The sequence below is a fragment of the Seriola dumerili genome, unplaced genomic scaffold, assembly GCF_002260705.1.
Source record: "Seriola dumerili isolate Sdu_G_001 unplaced genomic scaffold, Sdu_1.0 BDQW01000110.1, whole genome shotgun sequence".
In the NCBI taxonomy this organism is placed as follows: Eukaryota; Metazoa; Chordata; class Actinopteri; order Carangiformes; family Carangidae; genus Seriola; species Seriola dumerili.
Window position 1 is genome coordinate 2,947,956 of NW_019174365.1, and position 25,405 is coordinate 2,973,360.

A 25,405-nucleotide genomic window follows, 5' to 3' on the forward strand; every position below is an offset into this window, starting at 1 on the left:
AAATCATACTGAGGTGGAAACAGTATATCTCAAATCCCAGCCAAAAAGAATCAGATCTATCTGCATATTCTACTAGAACTGATGACAAACTTCTTTATTTTTATAAGTTACACGAACTGACCCTTTAACATTTAGACACCCAGTAATGTACCACATATTGCCCAAATGCAGTGTAGAATCTGGCTGATACTGTATTGTAATAATGTATTTTATACATTTTATTTATTTTTTTGGCAAAGACAAATTTGAATATTACAAAAAAAATCTGATTACTACATACTGGTTGACATTATTTTTTCCAACTAAGTTTTTATTCCCTAAATTTGGTTTCTGGACAAATTATGACCAAGATATGTACTGAGTGAAACATTTTAAAAATAAACTCACTCTGGTGGACGAATTACATGATGACAACTGTTTATAAATTACCTCAAGCATCTTTGGCATATCTGTACTGTTTCTTGTTTATGGGCCAATGTTTAAAGTGATACTGATGTCTAATAAGCTAAAATTGGCCAATGTAGATGTATCAGTTGGGCTTTAATACAGCTTCCTACATACTTTGTTACTTTTTTCTATCTTCATTTATATACTTTACATATAAAAATACAATGAGCCCAGTGAAATCAATACTCCCTTTTTAACAGTCCTATGACGAGAAAGTAGTAAAATACAACAATAGGCAAGAAAATAATACTTAAGGCTTAGACTGGATACTTCCTCCGCTTCTGGGTTCTACTGTATTGTCCTGTACAGTCTCATTTCATTTCATATTAAGACACATCAAATAGTAACATTGACCCAAAGCAGAAAAACTGCACAACACTCTCCCAATTTACGGGAGCTACAACCTCAAAGACTCGCGTCCTAAACAGAGCAGACTGAAGCGTGAGCAACAGTATGTGATGTAAATACACTATATATGACCACATCTGGAACCCACAGAGGACCTAAAAATCCAGATCAACAAAACACTTTTAAAAGACTTTTTTGATAAACTAACCAGGTTTCAGCTTCCCTTCCCCTGCCTTGTGCCCAATGTGTCAACAGACGCCAGAAAACAGCTGGTGTTTGATCCGCTCTTCCGTTTTCACCTCCTCCTTGACCACTCCGTCATCTCTCTGACACACATCTGTCCACCTCACCGACTTCTCCTGCGCTGACAGAAGGATCTTGTCAATGTCAGTTTCCTCCTCCTGGTCTTCAAGAGAAACGCTGCTCCCTGATAGGAACAAGGGGCCCTTTTGATGCCGTGCATCCTCTTCCCTCTCCTCTCCACCTTCCTGAAGGCTTGCCCTTTCGCTCCTTCCACTACCCCTGCTCTTCCTCGCCTCTGCTGCTTCTTCCTCTTCCTCCTCTTTTGTGTTACTTCTCAACCTGTCCATCTCGGCCTCCATCGCGGGGGACCTGTTCTCTCTCTCCTCTTCTCCTGTAGAGTTTTTCTTTGCCTTGCTGCGACCCCTGAGGCTCAGCATCTGAAATCAAACAGATGTGTCTGAGACAGTTTTGCGCTTTGTGCTGTGTCTTTTTTCTTTCTATCTCTCCAGACACCTGACAAACCACAACAAAGTCTCTCTCATTGATGCCTCTTTCCTGTACAGTTTGAGGCCGACTGTTCGCCTATTATTAGACTTTTCCTGAGCAGGTTTATATTTGCTGTACATCCCATATTTAGTAACATGACTTTTTAATGGCACCTTCTGTGACATAAAGTCACGTATCCTAGAGGCACAACAGAGACAAGTGACAGATTAGCTGCGAAGAAGCAAAAGGGGAACAAACCTTGAAGTCTTTTCTCTTGCGTTGCAAAACGGGTCTCTGAAGGAAGAGGATTTGCTTGGTCGACAAACTCCCGTCACTGCAGAAACAAAAGAGCAGCACTTTTACTACCGTTACCTGTTATGTTATAATCTGACGAGCCTGCATATATTGCTTCATGTATCGAAATCCAGTTTCTGTTCGTCGCGGTTTGTAAAGTGGCAGGTTACAAGACGGGAGCATTTTCGGCGACAGTGCTTTTGTTCGCAGCTCCAACAGATTTCAAACGCGGTTTCATGTTGAGATGAGCATATGATCATGATTTGTCAGATCTCAAACCATCTGTCCTGTGTATCTAAGCTACACTGTCAGTCCTAATCCCAAAACAGAATGAGACAGGCAACAGCTAGGACAAAAGAATAAAGAGCCTGAAACCAACAAAGCAGTAATTAGTCTTTGCTGGTTTAAGTCGATGTTATTCAGTGATCAAATGTGATGAAAAAGACAAGTTTAGCAGTGATTGGAGTTTATGGCTGTAATAGTGAAATCTTTGAGTGCAACTCTTTACCTGTTGGTCTTGACAATTGGTGTAGGTAACACACACATTAACCTCCATCCATATGGAGCTAAAGACTGGAGCAATGGGATGTAGTCTGTCTTCACCACCACACCCTGAGCAGGAGAAAGTGACAGAACAAAAAAAAAAAAAAGACTCACACCAACAATTTACAATCATACATACACACAAAATGTACAGAGACGTTGCAGGTATTAGGCTCAGCCAGAGAAAAACACACACACACACACACACACACACACACACACACACACACACACACACACACACACACACACACACACACACACACACACACACACACACACACAGCTTTCCTTCATCTCCACTCTTACGTAATATTTGACAGAAAACAGCTTAAGCCTTCAGTCACAAAGGATTTCTCATAGCGCACATCTTCACCAGAGTATTAAAAACTCAAAGACCCACATCAACAACGGTCCACTGCTCAACCACGATGGCATCATAGGACGCGTTTGTGGTCTCCTCTGCAGAGCTCTGGAAGATGAACACACCGTCCACAGATGAAACCCCATTGTCTGGAGAGAAAAACAGGACAAATTAGAGACAGAAACATATCAACACAGGGAGTGCGTATGTGATTCAGACACTTGCCAATCTCTCACTATTGATCCCCCTTTCCCATGGCTTAAGTCTACTTATTCCACGGGTGACTGAGCAGTGACTTATGGTGTAAGCCGTGGACTTATGGCACATATCATCCATTACCCAGCAGTGAAGCGGAGATCTACAGCCTGAGCAGCTTTTTCTTCCTGTCAAGCATGGATACAACTAAACCAAGGAAATTCCTCTCAGAGTCTGAGCCATTCATTTAAGAAGTCATCAAGTAAAGGAGGAATGAGAGCTGTTTGTAGCCTCTAACTTTTCCTCCTGTGTTGATCATGAAACGGAAGCAACTCCACAACGACAGACCGCTATGGTTCATCGCTATCATCCCCGTGGAACGTACCGTTGTCGTCCCCAAGGTGGAAGAACCCGTCGATGAGGTGCGCGCCGCTGGTGAAATGCTGAGTCATGTGGTCAAGCCAGTGCGCGTCGACTTCCGTGATGAGCCCCGCTTCCTTTTGTACTCGAAGTGGCACCCTCAGCGAGTAGAACCTCAGAGCAGTGTTCAGCTCCCCTGTGTGGTTGTACAGGGCAAAGAGCTGCATCCCTGCAGACACAAAGAAGCAGGAAAATCAGCAACTGGAAAGCGAGAGAGAGATTTCTACTAGGCAACAAGCGGGAGATGGGTTACTTACTACCCTGCGGTGGGGGTGAAGTCGTGTTCTTATCTTTCTCTGAACCCTTGAGCCGAATGTGGTTGTTGTTGTTGTGTGTTGTGACTCTGCTTTGTCCATGTGCACAGACAGAGCTGGACCTCTTTGCGTGGTTGTGATCCAGTTCCGGAGAGCTGTGCCAGCTGTCCGAGCTCGAACCTCGTCTTTCTCTCTGGTTTGGAAGGTGAAATAGTTTCTCTGTAGATTCTTTGTGCTCTGGCCGACCGCGCTCCTGCTGTCTGACTGTACCTGTACTTTCCGAGAGACACAGCTGGCTCCCTTGGGTATCTGCTAGGTTTTGACTTGGACACCACTGAAGTGCGTCCACACCAGGTTTACTGTGATTTTGAGGTTGGTTGGTTGATTCTAGTGACTCTTTGAAACCGATCTGTGAGGTCGGTTCATTAGACTCCTCTGTGTTGAGCTCTGAACTCTGGGTGGGTTTCAGAGGGTTGAAGTCTGGTTCTCTGGGCACCGAAGGCTGTGTGCTACAGTCTACATTTTCAAGATCTAACTCTTGAGGTTCAAAGGGGTGATGCAGAGGTTCTACGCCATTTTGATGTGCTTCTGTTGGATCTGTTGGGCTGGTGTTGGCGCTGAAGGGGTCTCGATGTATAGGCGAAGGGCTTGAATGTAAGGATGACAGCTCCTCGGGGTCCCAGTTCCCCAAGAAGCAGGGTCCGCCACCTGGCTGCTGGAGAAAGCCCACGAACATCACCCCTTGCTCCGCTACATCCTGGATCTGTGGGAGGTAACATACACACGCAATGTTATCACCTACACACACAAAAAAACTCTATCAAAGTTTAACTTGAGTGACACATGAATATAAAAGACATCATTCACAGCACCAGAAATAAATCTCTTCTTCTACAGTCAGACAAACAATGCCTCATTTACACACAAACAAAGGCTGACGTATGCAGAGTGGATATTCTGCGAAATAACAACCTACCTAATCATCTGCAAAGATCAAATATTCAAATGACAAAAGGACCTCATTATCTCAACGCATCTGTGTGTGTGTGCGCGCATGTGTGTGTGTGTCGCTCCCTACCATGGAGCTCTGGTGGTTAATTGTCAGTTGATATTTGGGCTGACAGTTTTAGACAGGCTCGACGGGAGAGAAATCAGATTGCAAACTACCATCGAACAATAATGAGACACATCTCCCCCTATTACCCACTACTTTTGACACTTCACTCATCCGTACACACACATCACATCTGTAAACAGTCTGTCTATGACATCCAACACACTCACACAGTTTTATCTGATGAGTATGTCCAGAGACAAATTGAGAGCCGGTGAGTGCTGGACAAACAGAAGTATAGAATATCAAAACTGTAATCACACTCTCTCACACACACGCACACCCACACGCACATGCACACACACACGCACACGCACACAATCCTGTCACCCTGTCTGCCCCCGTACTGCTCCTGGGTTCTTATCTCGAACTCTCTGGCAGCTTGTGATCTGATTGGTTATTCATGTCACGCTGCCGGAGCCTATCACATTATACTCAGTGATGTGCATTTCCATCCAATCAGGTTTCCCTTTGTGCCGTCTGGGTGTTCAGATGCAAATCTATTCAATAGAGCACATTTTCATTTCCCATTGTAGGACTGTTGGCGAATTCATGAGCGGAGACTAAAAGTGAGTTTTACGGCTGATAAATGCCAGTGATGACGCTGTGGTTGGCCGGGGACCTTAAGGTTAACTCTCACTATAGTTTACCCCAACTACTGTAACCCCCCATTCATTGTATAGCTCCTCCCTTTGTTTCTCAGCTACAGGAGCATGAACAGTGTTGCAGGAGGTGGAAGAACGCTTAAATCACTTGCTGCTTTCTGTCTCTTTACTTACAGCTCACTTGGGTCTCTCACATCACAACTGGACTTGGTTCTTCCTCAGCCTCCCTCATGATGATTTGTTAAAATCCTCCCAAGGTAAATCATTCAATTTTGCAATATTTTAAAATGGAAAACCACTAATGAAATTTGCTCCATTTGAATCGGAGAAGCTCTGCACATCAGGACCAGAGGCTAACTTACCATATGGCACAAACAGGCAATTATAGGCAGTTGCCTGTAGCCTTTTGAGCCCCGTAATGTTTGCTTCACTTGCACAGCAGTGCTGCGCCAACATGAAAGGCACAAACGAAAACACACAGTGCAACAAGTACGGAGACGGAGATGGCAGGAGGATGTGGATTCTGCACACATCATTTTTGTTAAAAGAGTCCTCCGACAGTTTAACATCACACTGCAAAATATCAAGATGAGTCTAGATGTGGACCACCTGCCTGTGGCCTGCGAGCTCGTCTTCCTCTTGACAGATCTCTGTATGGCTATCAAACATAACACACTCTCCATGGAGACACTGATCCAATTCGCCTGATAAGTATCAGTGCAGGTACTGACCGCATTTAACAGATTGGGTTTCAGCCATGATGTAACCAGTCCAGTTTCTTGGTCACTGTCATAATAAAATTCAGTCTTTCCACTATCAGTTGCTTTCATTAAGCCAGAACTGTCCACTCTGTATGACTCGCCTTACAGTGCTGCTCTTACAAACCCTATTGGAGAGCTGGCTTATCGTTCTTTAATGGAAAAACTCTTCATCCCTGTTCCTGCGTCGGCTGACTGAAAGACTTTCTTTTTCATGTTAAATTAGAAAAGATAAGAGTTTCCATTAGAGAGTCTCATGTATCTTTCAGCGAGTTGCGTCTCCTCAACCATCTCATTGGAGCCTTTCTTCAACCTGATGATGACTAGGTGGTTGTTTGTTATTCTATTTTTTAAATTTTATTTATTAATGTTGTCCTATTGTCCCTAATTCCCTGGCATTATTTTCAGCCTTGTGTCTATGGGATGACCTGCGATAGGCTTCTGGCAGGTGGGGAGGTTGGGGCTGCTATGGAGAACTGGCTCCTCTCAGTCTGGATTTTGCGCTTTTTTAGGAACTGCTCTTTCTTTTCTTTTCTTTGTAAGATATTGTACAGTTATGTTTTCTCCTGTAATTTTGAACCTAGCTTGGTATGTGCAAAACTAATAAAAAACGTTTAAAGAGGAACTGGCTGCCAACTCAGTGTTATGTGCCGTGGCAATCCTTGACCTCATGTTACCTTGGGAAAGTGGTCTCAGACTTTTTGGACCACTGGAGTGAAAAGACGGACCAGTTCATTCCTAATACTCTTACATTAGATACAAATAAAAGGTGTCAGGGCTTTTCCTCTGAATAATGATAGCAATGTGAAGCCCTGCATCCCAAACAGATGCCTCATCACTAAGATCCTATTGAACGACCCTGAAAATTACAGCCTTACAAAGAACGAGTACAAGCCCATAGATTCTAGCTGCGTTGTTTACATGACACAACAAAGTTCATTATTTTTATCCAAACCTTTAAGAATCACTATGTGATGATAAAATCCATGAAAAGTGAATAATGTGAGACCAAATTACCTCTGTTGGCAGAACTCACCCTCTTGACGTAGCTCTGGATCACCTCTGGGTCAGCAGCCTGGTGACCCGCCACACACACATCTGTCTCCAGACGATGACCTGCCCACCTCAGTTGGCTCTTCTCTGAACTACAGGGTGAGAAATGAAACAAAGTTCAATTCTGCTCTTATAAACCAGGCAATGTTAAATGCACTTGTCCCTGTTATAACATCACCCTGGACTGTGTACTTTAGGTTCATTTCCTGTTTATTGCCAGAGCAGTTCCAGCACCCACTGACATTACAGTCTAAATGAGCCTTGACTCTACAGATTCTGGGAGACACGCTCATGTTCATCAGCACTCGTTGACCCAGAACGATCACAGCAGAAACATAATGTCATCTCTGGAACAGGGTGAATTTTCCATTTAAAGAGAGCTCACATTCACCACTATCACAATAGACTTATTAGACAGAAAAAGGGACTGAATTTCCTTCTGCTCCCGCTGCAAGACACCATCATAAAAGGAGTATTCAGATACGCCTCTTCAGATTTGGATTGAGGTCAGTGGGAAGGCCGTGGTAATATCTTGTGCTCTGAGGCATGAGTGACATTCCGAGCTAGATTTGAAACAGTAGATCTGTCAGATTTTTCTTCTTTCACTTTTAGGGTTTTTGATGAAAGGGGATGGCGGTGATGGGGAGATAAAAGGCGGAGTAAAGGGGACGAAGGGGGGTGAGGAGGACAAAAGAAAAGGGGGGACGGCCATCACTGAAGAAAGCAGATGAAAGGATGGAGAGATGGTTCCTCTCTTTCAGCGTGCCGTTCCCCTCTGGCGAGCGCTGATGATGCAATCAGCCGTCTCCACGGTGACAGGTGCCAGGAAGCAGCGGGACCACTTGGCAGGAGGGGCATCAAAGGAGCAGCTCGGCACCTGCCTGTGCACTAGAGTGTGTGTGTGTGTGTGTGAACACACGACACCATTCCTTGAATTCACATTAAAAGAGCAGATTGAACTCAGGAGGACACCTAAAACTGTAGAATCAGCAAAGTAATTCTTTTAATTGCAAAGAATAAGTGACAACAAATGGGGGGTTACATATGTAACCATGTTTCTCTGAGTCAAAAGACACAAAGACTGATCCACAGGGGTCCCCGCCTCTATACGAGACATTTTCTTCATCCAAATTATCATAAAGTTCCACTAAGCTGAAATCAGATCTGCTGGAGAGAGCATGGATCATTTGATGTATTGTAGATCAGTCACATATGTTTTGGAAATGTCAAAATATCCATGTGGTGGAAAATGGTATGCAAAGTGCCTATGGCAAGCAATTACTAAAGGGAATCTTCATATTGGAAAAACTGAGAGTACAAGCAGCAGATCTGGGAGAAAAATGACTGTGTGAATGATGACGAACGGTCTGAGGAGGTCTCTGCATGTATGCGGTTTCTATTTGGATCAGATATGTCTTAAACTTCTATGATGGCAGAAGTGAGAGTGGTGAGGTATGAAAACGATTCTCGAATATGATGGCAAATATCGTAGTTTTTAGTGTCACCAGAAGAAAAAGGTTAAAAAAAAAAAAAAAAAAAGAATTGGGTTACCCAGGAGATACAGTATACAGGGTAGTCACACAGTATATTATCATGAATAGTCAAAAGTGAAGGAATTGGGACACTGAGCTAAAGTTAGCCATTTTTCGTGGCTGACTCATGTGTAATTAATTTTACATCAAGAGAAGGAGGTGAGGTGCGGAATTTTGCTTGTGATAATGGGATTCAATTGGCTTCGAAACAATGAAGTCGTGAAAGCTGCTGCCTAATAACTGTTCTCAAAATCTGGCTGCAAATGAATCATGTCATGTATCTTTTTCAGTCTGCAATGTAGAGCTTCAGAGTTAAAACTGTTTTCTTCAGTAGGGCGTGTTTGGTTTGTGTACCTTGGCGTCTCTCGGACCAGCACGGCCCGGTGAAGCTGGCGCTGGATGTGTGCGTGGCGAGGGCCGCAGGGGTGAACAAACGGGTGGACGGCGACCAGGACGAAACCCTGCGCGTAGAGTTCCCTCACCTGAACCGGTAGCTCTCTGACCGAGGACAGACACAGCACCGAGGACACCGGCACCTCTGCAGGCAGGAGAACGGGTGAGGAGAGGGGAGGGAGAAAAAACAATTTCGTCAAGAAGGGGCAATGGGACGTGGTCAAGACAAGGATGTGAGAGAAAAGGAAAAGCAGTAGAGAGGTATTTGGAAGTGGATAAAAGCTGGAACAAAGAGGAGAAAGGGGGGGGGAGGGACAGAGGGTGTGAAAGAACAAAGACAGAGAGCATGTTTCATTATGATAATTCCCAGTGAACAACAACACATGGCATCTTCACGCTAAATCTGAAACTAATTACACCAGAACTATTAGCCTCTGTCCTCACTGTCACCAGCACAGTCTGGCTTTTAGAAAACACACACATGCAGACACAAGTGTGAAAAGACGCACACTGGGAAGTGCCTATTTGAACACCCGCTCATCTGTATTGACAGACACAGACTTAACACATTTTCACCCACACTAACAGACTGTTTAATACAACGTACACACACATACATCAAAAGGTCTGAAAGACAATGCTATCCCATTGCCTGTTTGGGCGTGTGGCATTAGCTGCAATCACCAACACAGAGCTGGTTGCCTTATTACCAAACACAATGGAAAGAAAACCGCTTCACTTCAGTGGGAATGGTTACTGGAGCTTATCTTATGGAGGCAAACTGTCACAGCAAATCCACCGGGGAGAGTGCAATGTTTGCGAGAACCGCCCTCTCGGGGTCGGGACATTGTAGTGAGGCTCTCTCTCGCCGTGTTCACCGGCTTTTAAGGGAACACGTGCATGTATCACTGAGTGAAGCCAGGTGTGTGTGAGAGAGACAGAGAGTGGGATGGAAAAAGAGGTGAAGAAAAGGGAGACAGAAAGAGAGAGAGAGAGGCAGTTAGGCAGAGCAGTGTTGGAGAGAGGAGAGAGAGAGATGAGGCTTTCTGTGCCTGAATGCTTGTCATCCCTTCCCATTCAATCTCATTTGCATGGGTCTGGAGAAGAGAAAATAACCTGAATAAATTAACTAGACACACACAAGAACACACACACACACAGGAAAAAAAAGAGAGATGTGCAAACCATCTCATTTTCAATTGGTTCTCCATCATCTGGCGTGTTCCCACACACACACACACACACACACACACACACACACACACACACACACACACACACATATGAGAAGCTGGCCAGCATGTGAGGATACAAGCACATGAACACACACTCTCCTGAAGCTCATCTCAGTGAAACAATGGGAGAGAAAAAAGAAAAAAGAAAAAAAAAACTCCCTGAGAAAATCCAACCATCACATCATCTTGGCATAACTGCTTGGAATCAGGAGAGCCTTTCATCAAGCAAACACTTAAACGGGTGTCTGTGGGGACTTATCAAAAGCAGTACAGTGATAATAATAATAACAGCTGGAGACTGGGTTGGCGGGCGGGTGGGGATAACAACGATCCTGTCACTGTAAACAGTCATTAGCCGTCATTAGCTCTGCACGGCTGGCACTCACCCACCGACGAGACGCAGGCAAGGCATCGCAGCTCATTCAGGCAGGGGCATACAGAAGTTATTAGGGTGTTATGCAGCGCTTTAGGCTGGGAAGCGACTTCATTTATACCGTCTGCCACTGTGGGATTTAAAAGGGAGGCTGCAATTCCGCTTCGGAATGGGAACAGCTCAGGGCAGAAAAGCCGGGTGGAGTTTTATGGTGCCAGCCAGTGAGGGAGCAGGGGCAGGGAGGTGCGGTGTTAAAGAGTCTGAGCGTGCAAAGGAGAGTGCAGCACCAGCATGTATGTTTAAGAGACTCGGAGGTGTGCGATGGGGTAGCTGGTGTGTGCCTGGAGGTGCAACTACATTTGTGTTTTTGTGATTGTGAGGGCGAGTGTGCATGAGATGGTGTGTGTGTGTGTGTGTGTGTGTGTGTATGTGTATGAGGATGCATATAAGTGTTTGTCAGAGATACAGACACGTACATCCAAGGTTGCATTGTTTAAAAGATTCAAGAAGCGGCTGTTTAGCTGCTAATTCCCGCCACGCTGTTCCCGTCTTAACCCGCTGCTTTGACCACATGACAGCCGCTGTGTGATGTGAGCGACGACTCACTTTTTGACCCAGGATTTCACAAGCTGTACATGCGGAGTGTGAGCCATTTGAAAGGGCTTATTAATTCCTTGTACAAATCCCCGAAATTCTGTGTGTGACTGTAAAGCATATTTTGTGAGTTGTGTGTGCGCCACGGTATCTCAGCGAGTGTGTACGGGCCATCTTTTTTTTGCCTGTGTTGTCTGAGTGTGTGCACATGAGAAAAGAGTTTGCACTAAGCCTGCTAGGTGATGCATGGGGATTACTACTCACAGCCACCCTCAAGGCTTATCCCTCTGCCTGGTGGAAGTTCACGTTTATTTAAATAGCCTTCTAATGACTTGCAGAGGTTTTAGGCGAGGATATGTGCCAAAACAGTGACTATAAAATAATCAACTTCCTGGAGCCAGGATCTCCCCACTGTTTGGGGAATGTAGCCACGGGCTATGACAGTTGTTGGTCAGCATCTGAGCTTTGTCAAATGGGGTCTGATCTCCTCAGAGTGCCCGCTTTACAAGAAATGTCTCAGACAGAGCACCGGGTTCACAGAAATGGCTGACAAGTACAAGCTGGAGAAAAAAGGTTTCTGGTGAGAACAGAGTGTAGTGCTCAAGGCGCATACAGTACCATGTACTTGTGATGGTGTGAATTCAAGTCTGGCTCACTTTTGACACATAGCAGCACTCTGCCATCTTTGCTGGCATTCTCCACAGGATTTTTGCCAATAAGACGGAAACCACATAGAGGAATGTCCAGAAAAATGATTCGAACTATGTCAGATCAGCATTTTCAACAATTTTTCAGAAAAAAAATGTTTACCTGGAAAAGTGCATCAGACAGTTCACATATCACAAACTGATGGATTTGTGCTTCGCCTGCTTTCTGAGCCAAATACATCACACTCAGATTCTGATAGCAAATATATATCATGTAAGGTAGAAGGAATTTGTCAACTTTGCCAACAGAAGAAATATCTATCATAACATCCAGGTGTAGATCACACACATATACACACACAAATACACACAGTCTATCCACATGATCAAAATAAACTTGCCCACAGGTATTCAGTCACACACACACACACACACACACACACACACACACACACACCTGAGCATTAGACACATGGTGTAAGTTTTAATGAGCCGAGTGGGTCTCCGTCTCTGCAGGGCGACAGAAAGTCATCAGCAGAGTTCAGCTCCGCACTGTCTGCTCCAGAGACCGGCGTTAGTCACACAGCATCACACCTAACTTCCTTCCTCACAACTACACAGATTCCCGACTCCCGCTCACTCCTCCTCACACCTCTAACTCTCTTCTCTCTCGACTTCTCCTCTCTCAAGACTCTCGCCCCCGCCCCCTCCCCGTTCCCGACCTGACTAACGCTCGCTGTATCTTTTGTTTCCATGTGCTTTTCATTCCCTCACCTGCAGTTCTCCGTTTCACCTCCTTGACTTTATTCTTCTTCCCTTCTACTATGCCCCCCCCCACTCTACCTCTCTTCTGTTCATGTTCTCCGCTCTCTCTCCATTTTCCTCTGCTCATTATCTGCGCGCAGCTTCGACACAAAGGAGGCTGGGTTAAAATGTCACACCTGGCTGTTATATTTCATACGCTACATTCATGCCGACTTGTCAAGGTAACCAATCAATGTCACAATGGGGATAATGGAGATCACGGCACTTTTTGTAAAGGCGGGAGATGTGTCAAGGTGCAGCACATTGGTGATTAGAGAGTAATAAGTAGAATAAGACATTGGTTGCAGGACGTATGATGAGATGGAGCTGCAGGCCAAATGCCTGGAACATTGAACATATTTTCTCCTCATCCTCCCTGAATTCATGGCAGGGTCGCTGTGACACAGTGAGAGCGAGCCGGGCTTAGATACATGGAAATATTTTTAGGCTAGAGCTCATAAAACAAAGGCTGACATGATATTATCAGCCACATTGTTTCTGGGGAGTTTCAACACTCACTGGGTCAAAGGTCAAGTTGGAAACCAACCTGTGCTCCTCTTCAGTCTGATCATTAAGCTCCTCTTCCTGAGAACACAACTTAGTTTAATAAACAGCCATCTAGTCTCACATAACTCAGAGGGGCACCGGAAAAGATATTTGTTTTTCATTACTGTGTAGGAGTCGTCATGTCACGCTGGCAGGGAAATAATATTATTAATGGGAGCCAAATTGAATTAAAGCATGGATTTGACCGTGGGTTTCCTCAATGTCATGGACTGACATACAGATTCCTCTATCTGCCTCCTACATACACACGCACACAGACACACTCACACACATAAATAAATCCCTTTGCTGGGAATGAGGTCTCTCAATCTCCACAAACAATCAGATAATCCTTCAGGAATCCTTCACTTCTCGTGGTCTCTCTATCACAAATGGAGAGAGGGAGAGAAACGAAGAGAGGCAGGCATACACCCACTCACAACCCCACACACACACACACACACAAACACACACACAATCAATTCATAGTAGCTGTGTTTATCCTAAAATAGAGTATACTCATCTTAAGCAGCTCAGGTGGCGTCATTGAGTTTACCATATAAATGACCTGCCTGTCTGTTGAAAGATAACACTAACTCTGTTGAGTAAGTGCTAAAAAGTGTTTTGTGTGAGTGTGAATGAGCTGCCATGGCTGCTTGTATGAACACTATGTGTGTGTGTGTGTGTGTGTGTGTGTGTGGTCTTTCTATATCTATATATGTGCTGCTGCTGCCGCCCATGCGATTAGACAATTATTTGCTGTTTCCTCCAGCAACGAGAAAGACGAGCAATCCTCATGTCTATTGTCTGTTTTGGTCACCACCACCAGTCTGGGTTGCCAGATCTCACTCAGCCAACCCTACAGCCTAACCCATTTGCCAAACATAACAGGGCTGGCTGAAAATGAAGCCGACTGGCAACCGGACCATTGCCACTTGGCTGTGGTGCTGTGCCTGCTGTCTGTTACAGAGTTGCATTGGAAACACTTCTAAAAAAAAAAAGAAAAAAAAAGGGGGCTTCAGTGAGCCCACTTGCACCTGCTTCAGCTTGTTGGGTGACAGAGTGCTCAGCGCTGGCTTGTACAAACATTAAGCCATAAGGAAAAAGAGGTGATTGTTTTTTTCCTTCATATCTGCTTCAACACTATCTGTTTCTACTCCTCGCTCCGTCCCTCCCCTCTATCTCTTCACAGTCCACCCCCAACACAATGGCAGAATTAGTATTTTTAGCAGCCAGATGCCTCTAGAGGATTCTCATCAAACATTCTCAAGACGCTGCGAGCATGCACACACACACACACACACACACACACAAACACACACCCACAATATTTCATATTCCCGAACAGATACACACAAATCAAACACGCGTACACACACACACACACACACAGTTCAGAGACAGCATGCAAACACACATCAGCTTTAGTATATTGTCATTGTGCCAGGGAGAAGCAGGGGGAAGTTGGAGGGCATGGCTGCAGCGTGCACAATATAGCTGAATCTGAGAATTAGAGAACTCTTTGAACTCCCTGCAACAGGGGCCGCAAACAGACACAACTTCAGCTTATAAGCCACTTTCTGCCCTCCAGATACTTACAGTATGAAAAAGAAAACAGCTCCGCAGAATCGCTGACCTAAACATTTCATTTAACCGGTTAAAGTTGGAACAGCAACTGTGGCTATTTTATGAGTGGAACACACACAAACAACCGTAGCCAGGAGTCCAGCAGGACAAAGCAGGGCAGAGTTCAACAGAAAACTTAAGTAAACGACCACATTGTACTTAAAAACAGAACAAGGTGCTCAGTTAAAAAAAAGAATCCTTTTCAACTACTTTGGATTTTAACCAAATGTGAAGAAACATTCCTCGGAGCCTGTTCCCTCCTCCAGACTGGAACTGAGACAAATGTGAATCAGATCTGAATGAAGCTCGCCTGCTGCATCTAATGGCCAGGATTTGTTCTTTTCAGTTGAGCTGTGTTTCACATCTCCTGTCACTCATTCATTCACCGTTTCCCTACAGTGCATAATAAACACTCAAATAAGGCAGTTTACTGTGAGTGATTTCACACACTTTGAACTCTGAACACGTTGACATCTGAGGAGCACAGGTGCTGAGGAGCACTGAGAGATTTTTTTTTGCATAAAGTAGTAAACACGTTATGAATACTACGTCATTTGTTCATTTTTTGAAATTTGTGAGGGAACCTTTAGTTTCACAACCGAGGAGGTTAACGTTAATCACTCCCAGATATGAAGGGAACACCATGTAACTTTTCCACATTAAAATGTCTAAAAATGAGTAGACCCATCTTGTATGTTGTATGTTATATACTTATCCCACATGTTTCTAGCCCTTTTCAAACCTAGAGAAAGTAACACACGACTATTTTCAAGTATGCATGTGTGGGAGAAGTCAAGTCACACAAAGTAGCCTACATGTCCCAAAGGTACTCACAGGCCCAGCCCAAGCTTTCAAAAAGGAAGAAGCTTAAACACATACAGAGGGAATATGTGTAATATTAAGTAAACATAGGAGAACTGTCATAAAGAGAGCGTTGACAGTATTTGTGCGCCCTTACAGTATCCATACCTTCTTTCCCCAACAGGAAATCCAGGAAGTGGTAGGTGTATGCCACACCCACTTTAGTCTCCACCTGAGGTCGTCTGAGGGTGGAGTAGATATTTCCTGGGCTTCGCCTCTCCTCTGCCTTTCGCAGCTTAGGGAGCCTACACCCCATGTCTCTGTGATAGAGGAGAGGCAGAGAGGAGAGGATAAAAGGAGAAAAACAGAGGTTGTGTTAACAGAGACTTGACTGAGAGACATGGAATGGATAGAGTTTCTAAATATACAGAATACATTAACACTTCCAAATAACATATGCTACTGCTCATGTGAGCTCGAGCTGTGGGAAACAATGTACAGATCTAACGCTCTCTCTCTCACACACACAAATACACACACAAACACACACACACACACAGCAATAATGCTGAAATATGAGTGTCAGCCATTACCTGCTTGGTGGGTTGTGATACGCACATCTCCTAATCAAATAGGGCTGATTGGGAGCGACATGTTTGATCAGAACGAATTAAAGCAGAAATGAGAATGATTTCCTGCCCTGTCAAGCAGAGCGACATGAGACTCGATGAGATAGAGGAGAGGAGAGGAGAGGAGAGGAGCATGCTGTAACCAATATACATGTTGATCTAAGGGAAGTCTTAGAGCACAAAGAAATCTGTGTTATTTAAAGTCTCTCTCAGATTGTGTAAGTAACTAACCAGCAGATATACTCAAGTATTGGTGATCGGAAACACAGCTTGAAGGGGGCTTGAAATTTCTTTTTCAATTCCTCCTCCCCTTGAATTTCAACAGGCAATTTGGACGTAACGATCTGAGTTGCATGAAAAGAAAAACAATTAAAGTGAGGTGGCTTTTGTGACAAATTACTGGGGATGGAAAGCACGGGAATGACAAATGAGTAGAGGGTGCAAAAAGAGACGACAAGACATGAGTAAGGGACAAGGGAAGAAGGGTGTGGCCAAATATCGTCAAGCTAATCTAATGTGACAGCGCTGGTACCCTCAAACCATCAGCACAGTTACGATTAATATCCCTGTCTGCCACGGCTTGTAAGAGCCACACGACGAGGTGAGCGTCTGCATGTGAGTGTGTGAGTGAGTGTGTATGAGTGTGTGTGAGCATATGTCTTCCCCAAAGGCAGGTCTATATCTGTATCTCTGCATCTGTTTTGGGGAGCATGGAGAATGACACAGTAACTCCCATTGGGCCAAGTGCATGGACGTTAACTCGGCTAACGATCCTAACAGACTACATTAAGCCTAGTGTGTGGCGGATGTGTGTGTGTGTGTGTGTGTGTGTGTGTGGTGACTTACAGCTTTTGAATGAATGGTACGTGCATTACCGAGGGTCAGAAAGTTGCATAAGGCAGCATCTTCGATACATTTTCATAGCTCATCTGTCTTGAGACAGTACACTCTGTCATTTTAAATTTTACAAAGACCAAGCAATTAAGAGTAATTATTTTTTCAATACAACCTGCTCTTTCATAACGAGGACAAACGAGGAGAGATGGAGGGATGACGCTGTGGGAGGAGAGAGAAGAGCGATATATCTTATCTGATTGTCTCCCCTCTCTTCTTCCTCCCACCGTACTTTCCTCTCCTCTTGACCCGTCTGTTCCCCTCTTAAACTCTCATACCATTAGCTCTTCATCTTGTCTTCCTCGTGATTTGCAAAACACTCTCTCCTTCTCTGACCCATGCCTTAATCACTCTTTTTCTCTTTGGCCTCTCCTCTGCTTCTGTCCACCATCCTTGATTAGGAAACTCCCTTCTTTCTGTTGGTACAATGGCCTTGATTAGTATTCCTTTTTGTCAATCTTTCTTTTTGTGTCCATCTGATTACGAGAATTCCCAACCTTCCCTGTCTCATTATCTTTTAATCCTGACTTTTACTTTCACTCCATCCTTCCACTTTCACTTTGTCAACTTCCCTCCGGTCTTGCTCCTTCAACCCCTTCCCTAAAACTCTGTCTCTCCTAATCATCATCTCCCTCTCTCCATCCCTTGATCCTTCCTGTCATTATGTTATGTTACATTATGCCCTTCTACACTTTTTTTCTGTCACCCCCTGCCTACAGTACATTTCCTTTTGGCAAGACCTCCACCTTCCATCCTTCCCTCCGTCCATTCAGTCCTTCTGTCTGGTGACTCAACGAGTGTTCGCAGCAGAGGTGGCCCCCTGCTGAGCCTGTTAAGTCCCATAAAACTATTACAATGTCTCCAGACAGACAGGCAGCCAGCCAGCCATGTGGGCTCTGGGTTATGTCTAAGTTAGAGCACGTAGATCCACTCCCAAACATTTCCCCTCCAGGTCTGTGCTTTCATATTCTCTGTCTGCTGCAGGGACAAAGGCAGGTTAATGTGAGGATGTTTAGCAGGCTTCATCTGTGGCTGGTTGGGGAAAAAGGGCGTTGAAAGGTGAAGCGTAAGATTGAGGAGAAAGATGTGGTCAAAGTATGACAATGGTGATGACTTTGTATCCATGGCAATATGAAGAGACGCCCATAGGGAAGGAGGATGATTTGCATCCTATCACTTTCCACAGATTTACTTCTCAGCTTTCTCGCCCTTCGCCTTCGCTCTAGTGTTTTAATACAATTACTAACCAATCCCTATGCAAATTATTGCAATTTTCACAAAGAAATAAAAAAAAAAATTCACATTCATTCATTGTCCTCATTCTTCTTTCTGCATAATGCATAATGCAGTGGTAAAAAGTCATGACAATTTGGAATGATTTGCTTATTATTTTGCTCGTGGCAATTGGATTTATTGCTCTCAAAAAAAAAAGTGATTGGTTCTAGCCTTGGTCTTGACTAGCCTACAGCTCTACTATTTGATCCGACATCTCATCATCCTTTTCACTGTACGCTGACAGTTTTGTTTCAAAACAATGGCCTCGCTTTAACAGATGAACTCTTGTCTGTGAGGATTAGAAACAGATCTCTATAATTGGACACAACATCAAATTTAAAAAAAAAAAAAAAAAAAAAAAAAAACAAGGTAGAAACTCCATCGAGCTCAAGACTCAAGGCCTTTTTACTCCATGAGGCCTTTTTCTCTACATGTTGACATCAAACAGAATCTCTCACTTGCTCTCACACAAACACACAGGCAGAGAAGGGCCTTGACAGAAAAAAAAACCTTCCATTACACAGGGAGAGACAGGAGAGAGAGACAGATAAAAGAAGTGAAAAAGAAAGAATGGAGTGAAGAGCGAGATAGACAGGGTGTAGCAGAGGGCTTCTCATTAGAGAATCTCTTGTAACAGAGAGTTTTGAAATGACAGCGGATTTACGCGAGAGCATAATCCGTCAGCGCTATGCCACTGCTCCACTACCTCCCGCACCACTAAGGGAGGGGGGTAGGGGTGGTGGTGGTGGTGGTGGTAGGGGGCTGCCTGCTTTCCAAGAAGCAGTATTCATCCACAGCAGAGGGAGCGCTACAGACAGGCAACCGCTTGGGAGCATTCACAGTAAATACAGACAGAACCACCGAGGAGGCTCTTCAGCAGCACCAAAGTTAAAATTCACATTCTTAATGTCTTCCCACTGAACACTTTATATTGCCCTAACCACTGTTTTTTTAATAACTGCACAGTATAAATCCACAATAACCCACAACTGGGCTGACTAGCTACAGGTAGCAAGAGCTGTTATGATGAGAAATAAGTAATCTATGCTACCAGAAGCAGCATTGAAGATGGTAGCTTTAATGCTGCTTCTTGTAGCATAGATTGAAGTTCTGTAAGTACTGCTGCTATCTTTACATTCACTACTTTTACCATGCCTTAAGCACTGATTAACAATGATTAGATAAACCCTAGACCTGCAATGATTAATCGATCAATCAATTATTCAATTTCATAATCAATTAATCTTAAGCAAAAATCCATTCTCTGGTGTCAGTTTCTCCAATGTCTCTTTGGGTTTTTTGGGGTTTTGGATTGGTGGTCAGACAAAATGACATTTATGTAGGACTTAGGTAAAATGTAATGAACATTTCTCAATATTTTCGGACAATTTATAAATGAGACTATGAAATACAAAAATTATTGGAAGTAATATATATAGTAGTATAATAGTTAAATGTAACCATACTAAACTTTGACTAAACTGTAACAATGAGGTGTGATATATCATGTACACCAGAATGGGACAGATGTGAGGTTACAGTGACATTGACCTTTGACTGCCAAAGTCTAATCAGTTCATCTTTGAGTCCACATGAATGTTTGTACCAAATTTAAAGAAATTCCCACAAGACGTTCCTGAGATATCACGTTCACCCGAACAAGACAGTCATGAGGTCACAATGGCCTTGACCTTTGAGCTATGACCACCAAAATGTAGTCAGTTCATCCTTGAGTTCATGACAAAGTTTGAACCAAATTTGAAGTTCCTGAGTCATCACATTCAGGAGAATGAGATGGACGGACAGACAGACAACCCAAAACATAATGCCTCCAGCATAAAAAAGTCACTCTGCTCATTATGCATTTTCGCTAATTTATGCAGCATGTTCAGTGTTAACATAAAGAGCTAACACAAGAAGTTGCATTTAGCAAAACATTAAGTGGAGGTCAGAGTGTCTGAAGTTCTCGAACTAAAAACACTGATTTTTTAATTATTTAACTATTACCATATCAATTTACTTACCAAAACCAAGCAGTTGTAGTAACCTGTTGTTCGCCACACCTCAACTAGTTTAGTTTCCAGACAAAGATTGAATTTTTCTAATGCGAACATTTTGTCTTCAACACTGATGAGGGTCCAGGAATTACAGATATTTATTTATATTTCGTGGTCTTGAGTGAGCCGTTGTCACAGCGCCAAGAATTTCTGCCATCACCCCTGACGACAAATACTGCACACCACCTGAGAAAAAGTATTTGTTGTTGCTGCATGTAATATAGTTTCTTGTTGTGTTCATTTTTGCACCTGATGCACTAAACTGACTTACAGCAAGTATCGGCAAATAAAACTGTCACTGCTGGCCTCCAGTCTCCTTTATTATTCAACTTTATAGGCCTGCTTGGAAGCCGTAATTCCCACTGCTTGTGAGTGGATGGTATTACAACTACTGTATATGCATAAGAAATGTTTGGCCTGTTAAAAGCCTGTCACAGAAAGCAGCTGCATTATTATTAAGATCTTGTATTGCATTGTCTTTCACTGAATTTCAAAATTAGAGGTGACAGACTGAGTCCTGGGGAGTGGACTTCCCTCCCACTGGGTTGGCACTCTGCTCAGTCTATCCAGGGATGATGGAGAAAGAGAAGGGGTGCAAGAACAGAATGAGGAGAAAGAGAGGAGGAGGAGGAGGAGGGGGCAACAGAGACAGACAGAGAAGGCAAGAAAGACAGACATAGAGCAGACTGGGAGCATGTCAAGTTGCCCTGAGGGAGGTGTGATTCCCCCAAGCAACACAATAGTCACCTCAAACGGTGTTTTAATGAGGCTGCATGTGGAGGATAAAAACAAATTGTGACATTGATGTATTGGTGTGTTGCACAGCTCCTTGCACAGTCTATTTTGCTCTAAAAGGAAGAGTTTATGAACAAGGGAGGACTGTTTGGACTGGGGCATCATCATACTAAACCCTGAGTCTGACTCTTTAGGTACTTGAATCCATCATTTAACATTGTAAACTCAATTTCTGAGGAGTAAGAATAAGTAATGAATACTAGACTACTGTTGCATGCATGGCAGTATGACGAACTGTATGTCACTCGCTACTAATGATTGAACGTTTTCAAACGCTTCCAAATAGATTTCCAAGCTACATGGAGAGCGCCCACACATAGTCATGTAACTAATTGATGCCCCATGCATTTTGTGGGTGCAGCCTAGCTTGAAATTACATGTTTCTGGTTTTCCTTTTTCCTCTTTAGTGCGTTCAACCTCAACCTCAACCTCTTTCTCTACACACACACACACACACACACACACACTTACTCACTCACAGACAGACAGACACACTCTCTCAACACGTGGCTAGCTGTTGCTGCCCGTTAACGGCGGTAGTTTAGTGAACGGGAAATGATGCATGAAGGGTCGCTTACGCACCAGATCTTTCTCGTCCTGAAACACACACACGCGCGCGCACACACTCACTCCATCCCCCTCTTCCATCTGCGCTCGGCACATTTACTCCGTCACGCATATCTTGAGTTCACTTCAACCTGTGACAGCGAGCAGAGGGCTTATTCATTTCGTTCCGCCACGAATAAAAATGGTACACAACATCCCACAAATCAAATGACGGGGCTGACTGTTTAAACCGAGAGGATTTCTCTCTGTCACAGGTGTTTTATTGTGAAAGGGCTCCAAAGACTTCTCAATGAGCTTTGCTTTTTTTTTTCTTTAAAAAAAAAAAAAGAAAAAAAAGGAAAGTTTTTATTCAAAATCTCATGAGCAAATTGTCGTGCCGAAATAAAAGAGACAAATGTTATTTGAAAATATTAGAAATGAGTTTACTCTTATTACACAGAACTATCTATCTCTAATCGTGTTCTGCAAAATATTCAAAAGTAGACCTAATTTTTTTTTTACCTAAATAAACGAACAGCCAAAAGCGTCAAACTCACCAGTCAGATGGTTCCCAGTCCGTACGAAGTGTTTGCTGGACCGACAGCCTCCTCACACTTGAGTCAGTCGGTGTGTGTCCCTCCTCTCTCTCCCTCTGTCTGTCTCAGTGTCTTGAGCGTCTGTCCCCGTCACGGCTGTAGGGATGAGACACACAGCGGTGGCTCTGATACCGCGAGCCAATGGGAAGAAAACATGAATCCTCCATTTATAAACTACAACTGACTGCAGCTCAATCTCACAGGCAGCTCACTCCGTCTACCTCCGTTCTGTGTGTCTGTCAGCAGCGTGTGCGGAAAGGAGTGGGAAAGAGAGGGAGGTTTACTCTTATCCGCTCTCCTCCCTGTTGTTTCAACACTCGCTGCTCGTCAGGCTGGATCCTCTGTCTGAAACACTGCGGGGAAACAATATGAATCGCATTACAGACTTTGCATTGATAAAACCAAGTCACAGAAAAAAATCATCTTAGAAAAGTGACAGAAAACACCCATGAAGGAGGATAAGTATTCAAGTACTATGGAGATATGCTACTTGCTGCTCCCAATGTCTTTGCCTTTGTAGTAAAGTTTTTTGTTTCAGCGTGTTAGTCACACGTGAATCTGTGTCTTCTATCAAGCTTGTCGGGGGTTAGAGGTATTTGTGTTTTTCAATAGTCTCCTTTGGAAAATTCATATTTCATAAGAAGCTATCCAGACTTATCCATAATTCAGAAACGTCTGACAGGGGAGTAGGTAGGTGGGGCTGGTGGGTGGTCACGGGCTGGACAGGGCACCCTGGGGAGCCCAGTCGCACCATCAGACTGTGACAAAAACAAAATGCTCTGTGACCAAGAGATGATGGGCTTGTTGCCAGGGAAGACAGGCAATTCAACCCTGACTGAAAACCAGCAGCCGGCTGACAGGCTGATGGGGGGGGGCAGCAACGGTGGGCACACTGCAGTCTGAACACTCCCTACTCCAACATCATCACCTAACTCAAAAGTATGAAATAAAGAGTAAGTTTTAAAGCAAACATTCCTAAAAATAAACAACCAGTGTTCAAAATGATGCGATGAAAACTTAAATGATAACAGTTTCAACTTTTATTTTTCAAACAGAAATATCCAAACCCTGCAAAACATGAACACTAGCAATAACCAAAACCTAACAAGTGTCGTGTCTAGGTTCTCTGAACAAAACAATCCCATCAATACAATCAGATGTCTACATACAGGAGACCGTGAGATCAAAGGATGACAAAATCTGTGATGTGTACCATACACCAAATGTGCATCTCCAATCATACAAAGCTGCTCCTAAAATTAAACTTGAAACATACCAAGTGCACTTATTGAAAAAAAAAAAAAAGTATAAAAAAAAGTATCGGTCACACATGCAATGTCAGTAAAATGCTTCCTGCAACTCGACTAGATTAAAACCCACAATGTTGCAATGAACCAGTATAAAGTGAACCATGTACAGTGAACATTTTCCCCAAACAGATGTAATTGAGCGCCTAACTTTAAATCATGTCCTTCATTTTCAAAGTGGATTAAAACTGCTTTCCACTTTTTTTCTCCCAAATTTAAGTTGATTTATGAGTAATGGGAAACAAAATTGATGCCGTGATTGTCCTTGAGGGTGAACCCGTGGAACCATTTGAGAAAGAGTGGTCACAGGATGGGACAGCGTAGAGGTGTAACACACACAGATGATCAATGTGCCACAACTAACCTTGAAAAGTCTGGTGTTTGACCAAGACAAGAAATCAGTAATACCAATGAGGCGCTATATTGTGACAAAACTGCCTTTCATTTACCACCTCGACCAACACCCAATGAAATAAAATAGAGCGCAAAATAAATGTTTGAAATTAATATAATGACCAAGTACCCTTATGCTGTAGTAAATTAATGAAAATTCAAATCATGTACCAAGTATTAGACCTGAAGTGGAGTTTAAGAAGCATACTCCAATGCTGAAACAACCAGACCGCTGTCAAGACATTGTTACAATGTATATAAACATAGCTTTTATGTACAGAGAGCCCTTACAGAGGCTAAAAAGCCCAAACCAAACAAACATTTAAAATAATACCAAAATTAAATAATAAAACATAAAATATAAATAGGCACAAAGGGTGAGCTTAAAAGTCTTTTCCATCTTTTGTTTGGGATAATTAACAAAGAAAAACAAAAAAGACTGAAGGATGTGAGCCCATTTATCAGCTGGTACCATGAGGGTGCTTTGCTCTTCCTGTGTAATTGTTACAGTGATCCATGTGGGTTAAAAACAGCTGACGCGTCACAGGTCAACCCTACAAGTTGTGGTCAAAGTGACTGTGATCAAACTAGTACAGTTAAAGTCAAGAGCTCCTGTAGTCTGGTTTTAAAATGGGTCTCAGAAATTGAGGGAAGAAAGGACAGAAGAGGGAATACTGAAAACAGTCTGAGGAGGTGGGTCGCTTCCAGCCGTCCGGAACATCAAGGTGTCATCCTGTCTGCATTTTGACTCACTGTAGCCCGTATCTGAGGGAACAGAAGAAAGGATATCTCATGGCAAGCAAATTATGGCCCCCTCCTTCAATTATACACCCAATCAGGATTACAGTCCTTTTTTTAAGTGTTGGTCATACAAAAACTCAATCAATGTGTTTATACAACTATAGAAATGAATGAGAAGAAGGGAAGCTGAGGACAGAAAATTAATGGACTAATGTTGGGTATGGCTGCAAAACATAATAGATGAAGGAGCAGCAAAGTGGCTGTGAAACAGCTAAACAGGGAAAGACAACCATGTGAAATGGTGAACTAACAGTATGCTGTTTTTTCCCCAACCAAATACTAAACAAGTGCTTGCACAGAATAACCCCCTCCTTCTAGAGAAAAGGAGTGCTAGGCTGCAGACTTGGCATTCCTTGACACACCATTACCCATAGTATCCCTAGCATTGTGTTTGTTTGAGTAGTGTTTTACCTGGCAGGAGGCTCAGTAGCTGTGGA

The 25,405-nt window shown here is 43.5% G+C and overlaps 1 protein-coding gene across 1 annotated transcript; it reads right to left on the reverse strand.

The window, feature by feature from the left end:
• Positions 1-702: 702 nt before the first annotated feature.
• On the reverse strand, positions 703-22,474 carry LOC111223450 (raftlin-like). The gene is made up of 11 exons (XM_022747604.1): positions 22,429-22,474; positions 15,844-15,995; positions 9,011-9,194; positions 7,108-7,216; positions 3,919-4,357; positions 3,598-3,858; positions 3,306-3,509; positions 2,765-2,874; positions 2,327-2,430; positions 1,783-1,858; positions 703-1,475 (listed from the first exon to the last, which is right to left on the reverse strand). Exons 2-11 carry the CDS (start codon positions 15,989-15,991, stop codon positions 1,044-1,046), a joined length of 2,067 nt encoding a protein of 688 aa, XP_022603325.1. The 5' UTR covers positions 15,992-15,995; positions 22,429-22,474; the 3' UTR covers positions 703-1,043.
• Between the last annotated feature and the right edge of the window lie 2,931 nt (positions 22,475-25,405).

Excerpts from the sequence above, each read along its gene's own strand:
- LOC111223450 (XM_022747604.1), bottom strand. The coding sequence starts at position 15,991 with ATGGGGTGTAGGCTCCCTAAGCTGCGAAAGGCAGAGGAGAGGCGAAGC. Across the intron at positions 7,217-9,010 it reads CTGGTCCGAGAGACGCCAAG|TTCAGAGAAGAGCCAACTGA; the intron begins GTACACAAACCA and ends CTCACCCTGTAG. Across the intron at positions 1,476-1,782 it reads GCAAGAGAAAAGACTTCAAG|ATGCTGAGCCTCAGGGGTCG; the intron begins GTTTGTTCCCCT and ends GTTTGATTTCAG.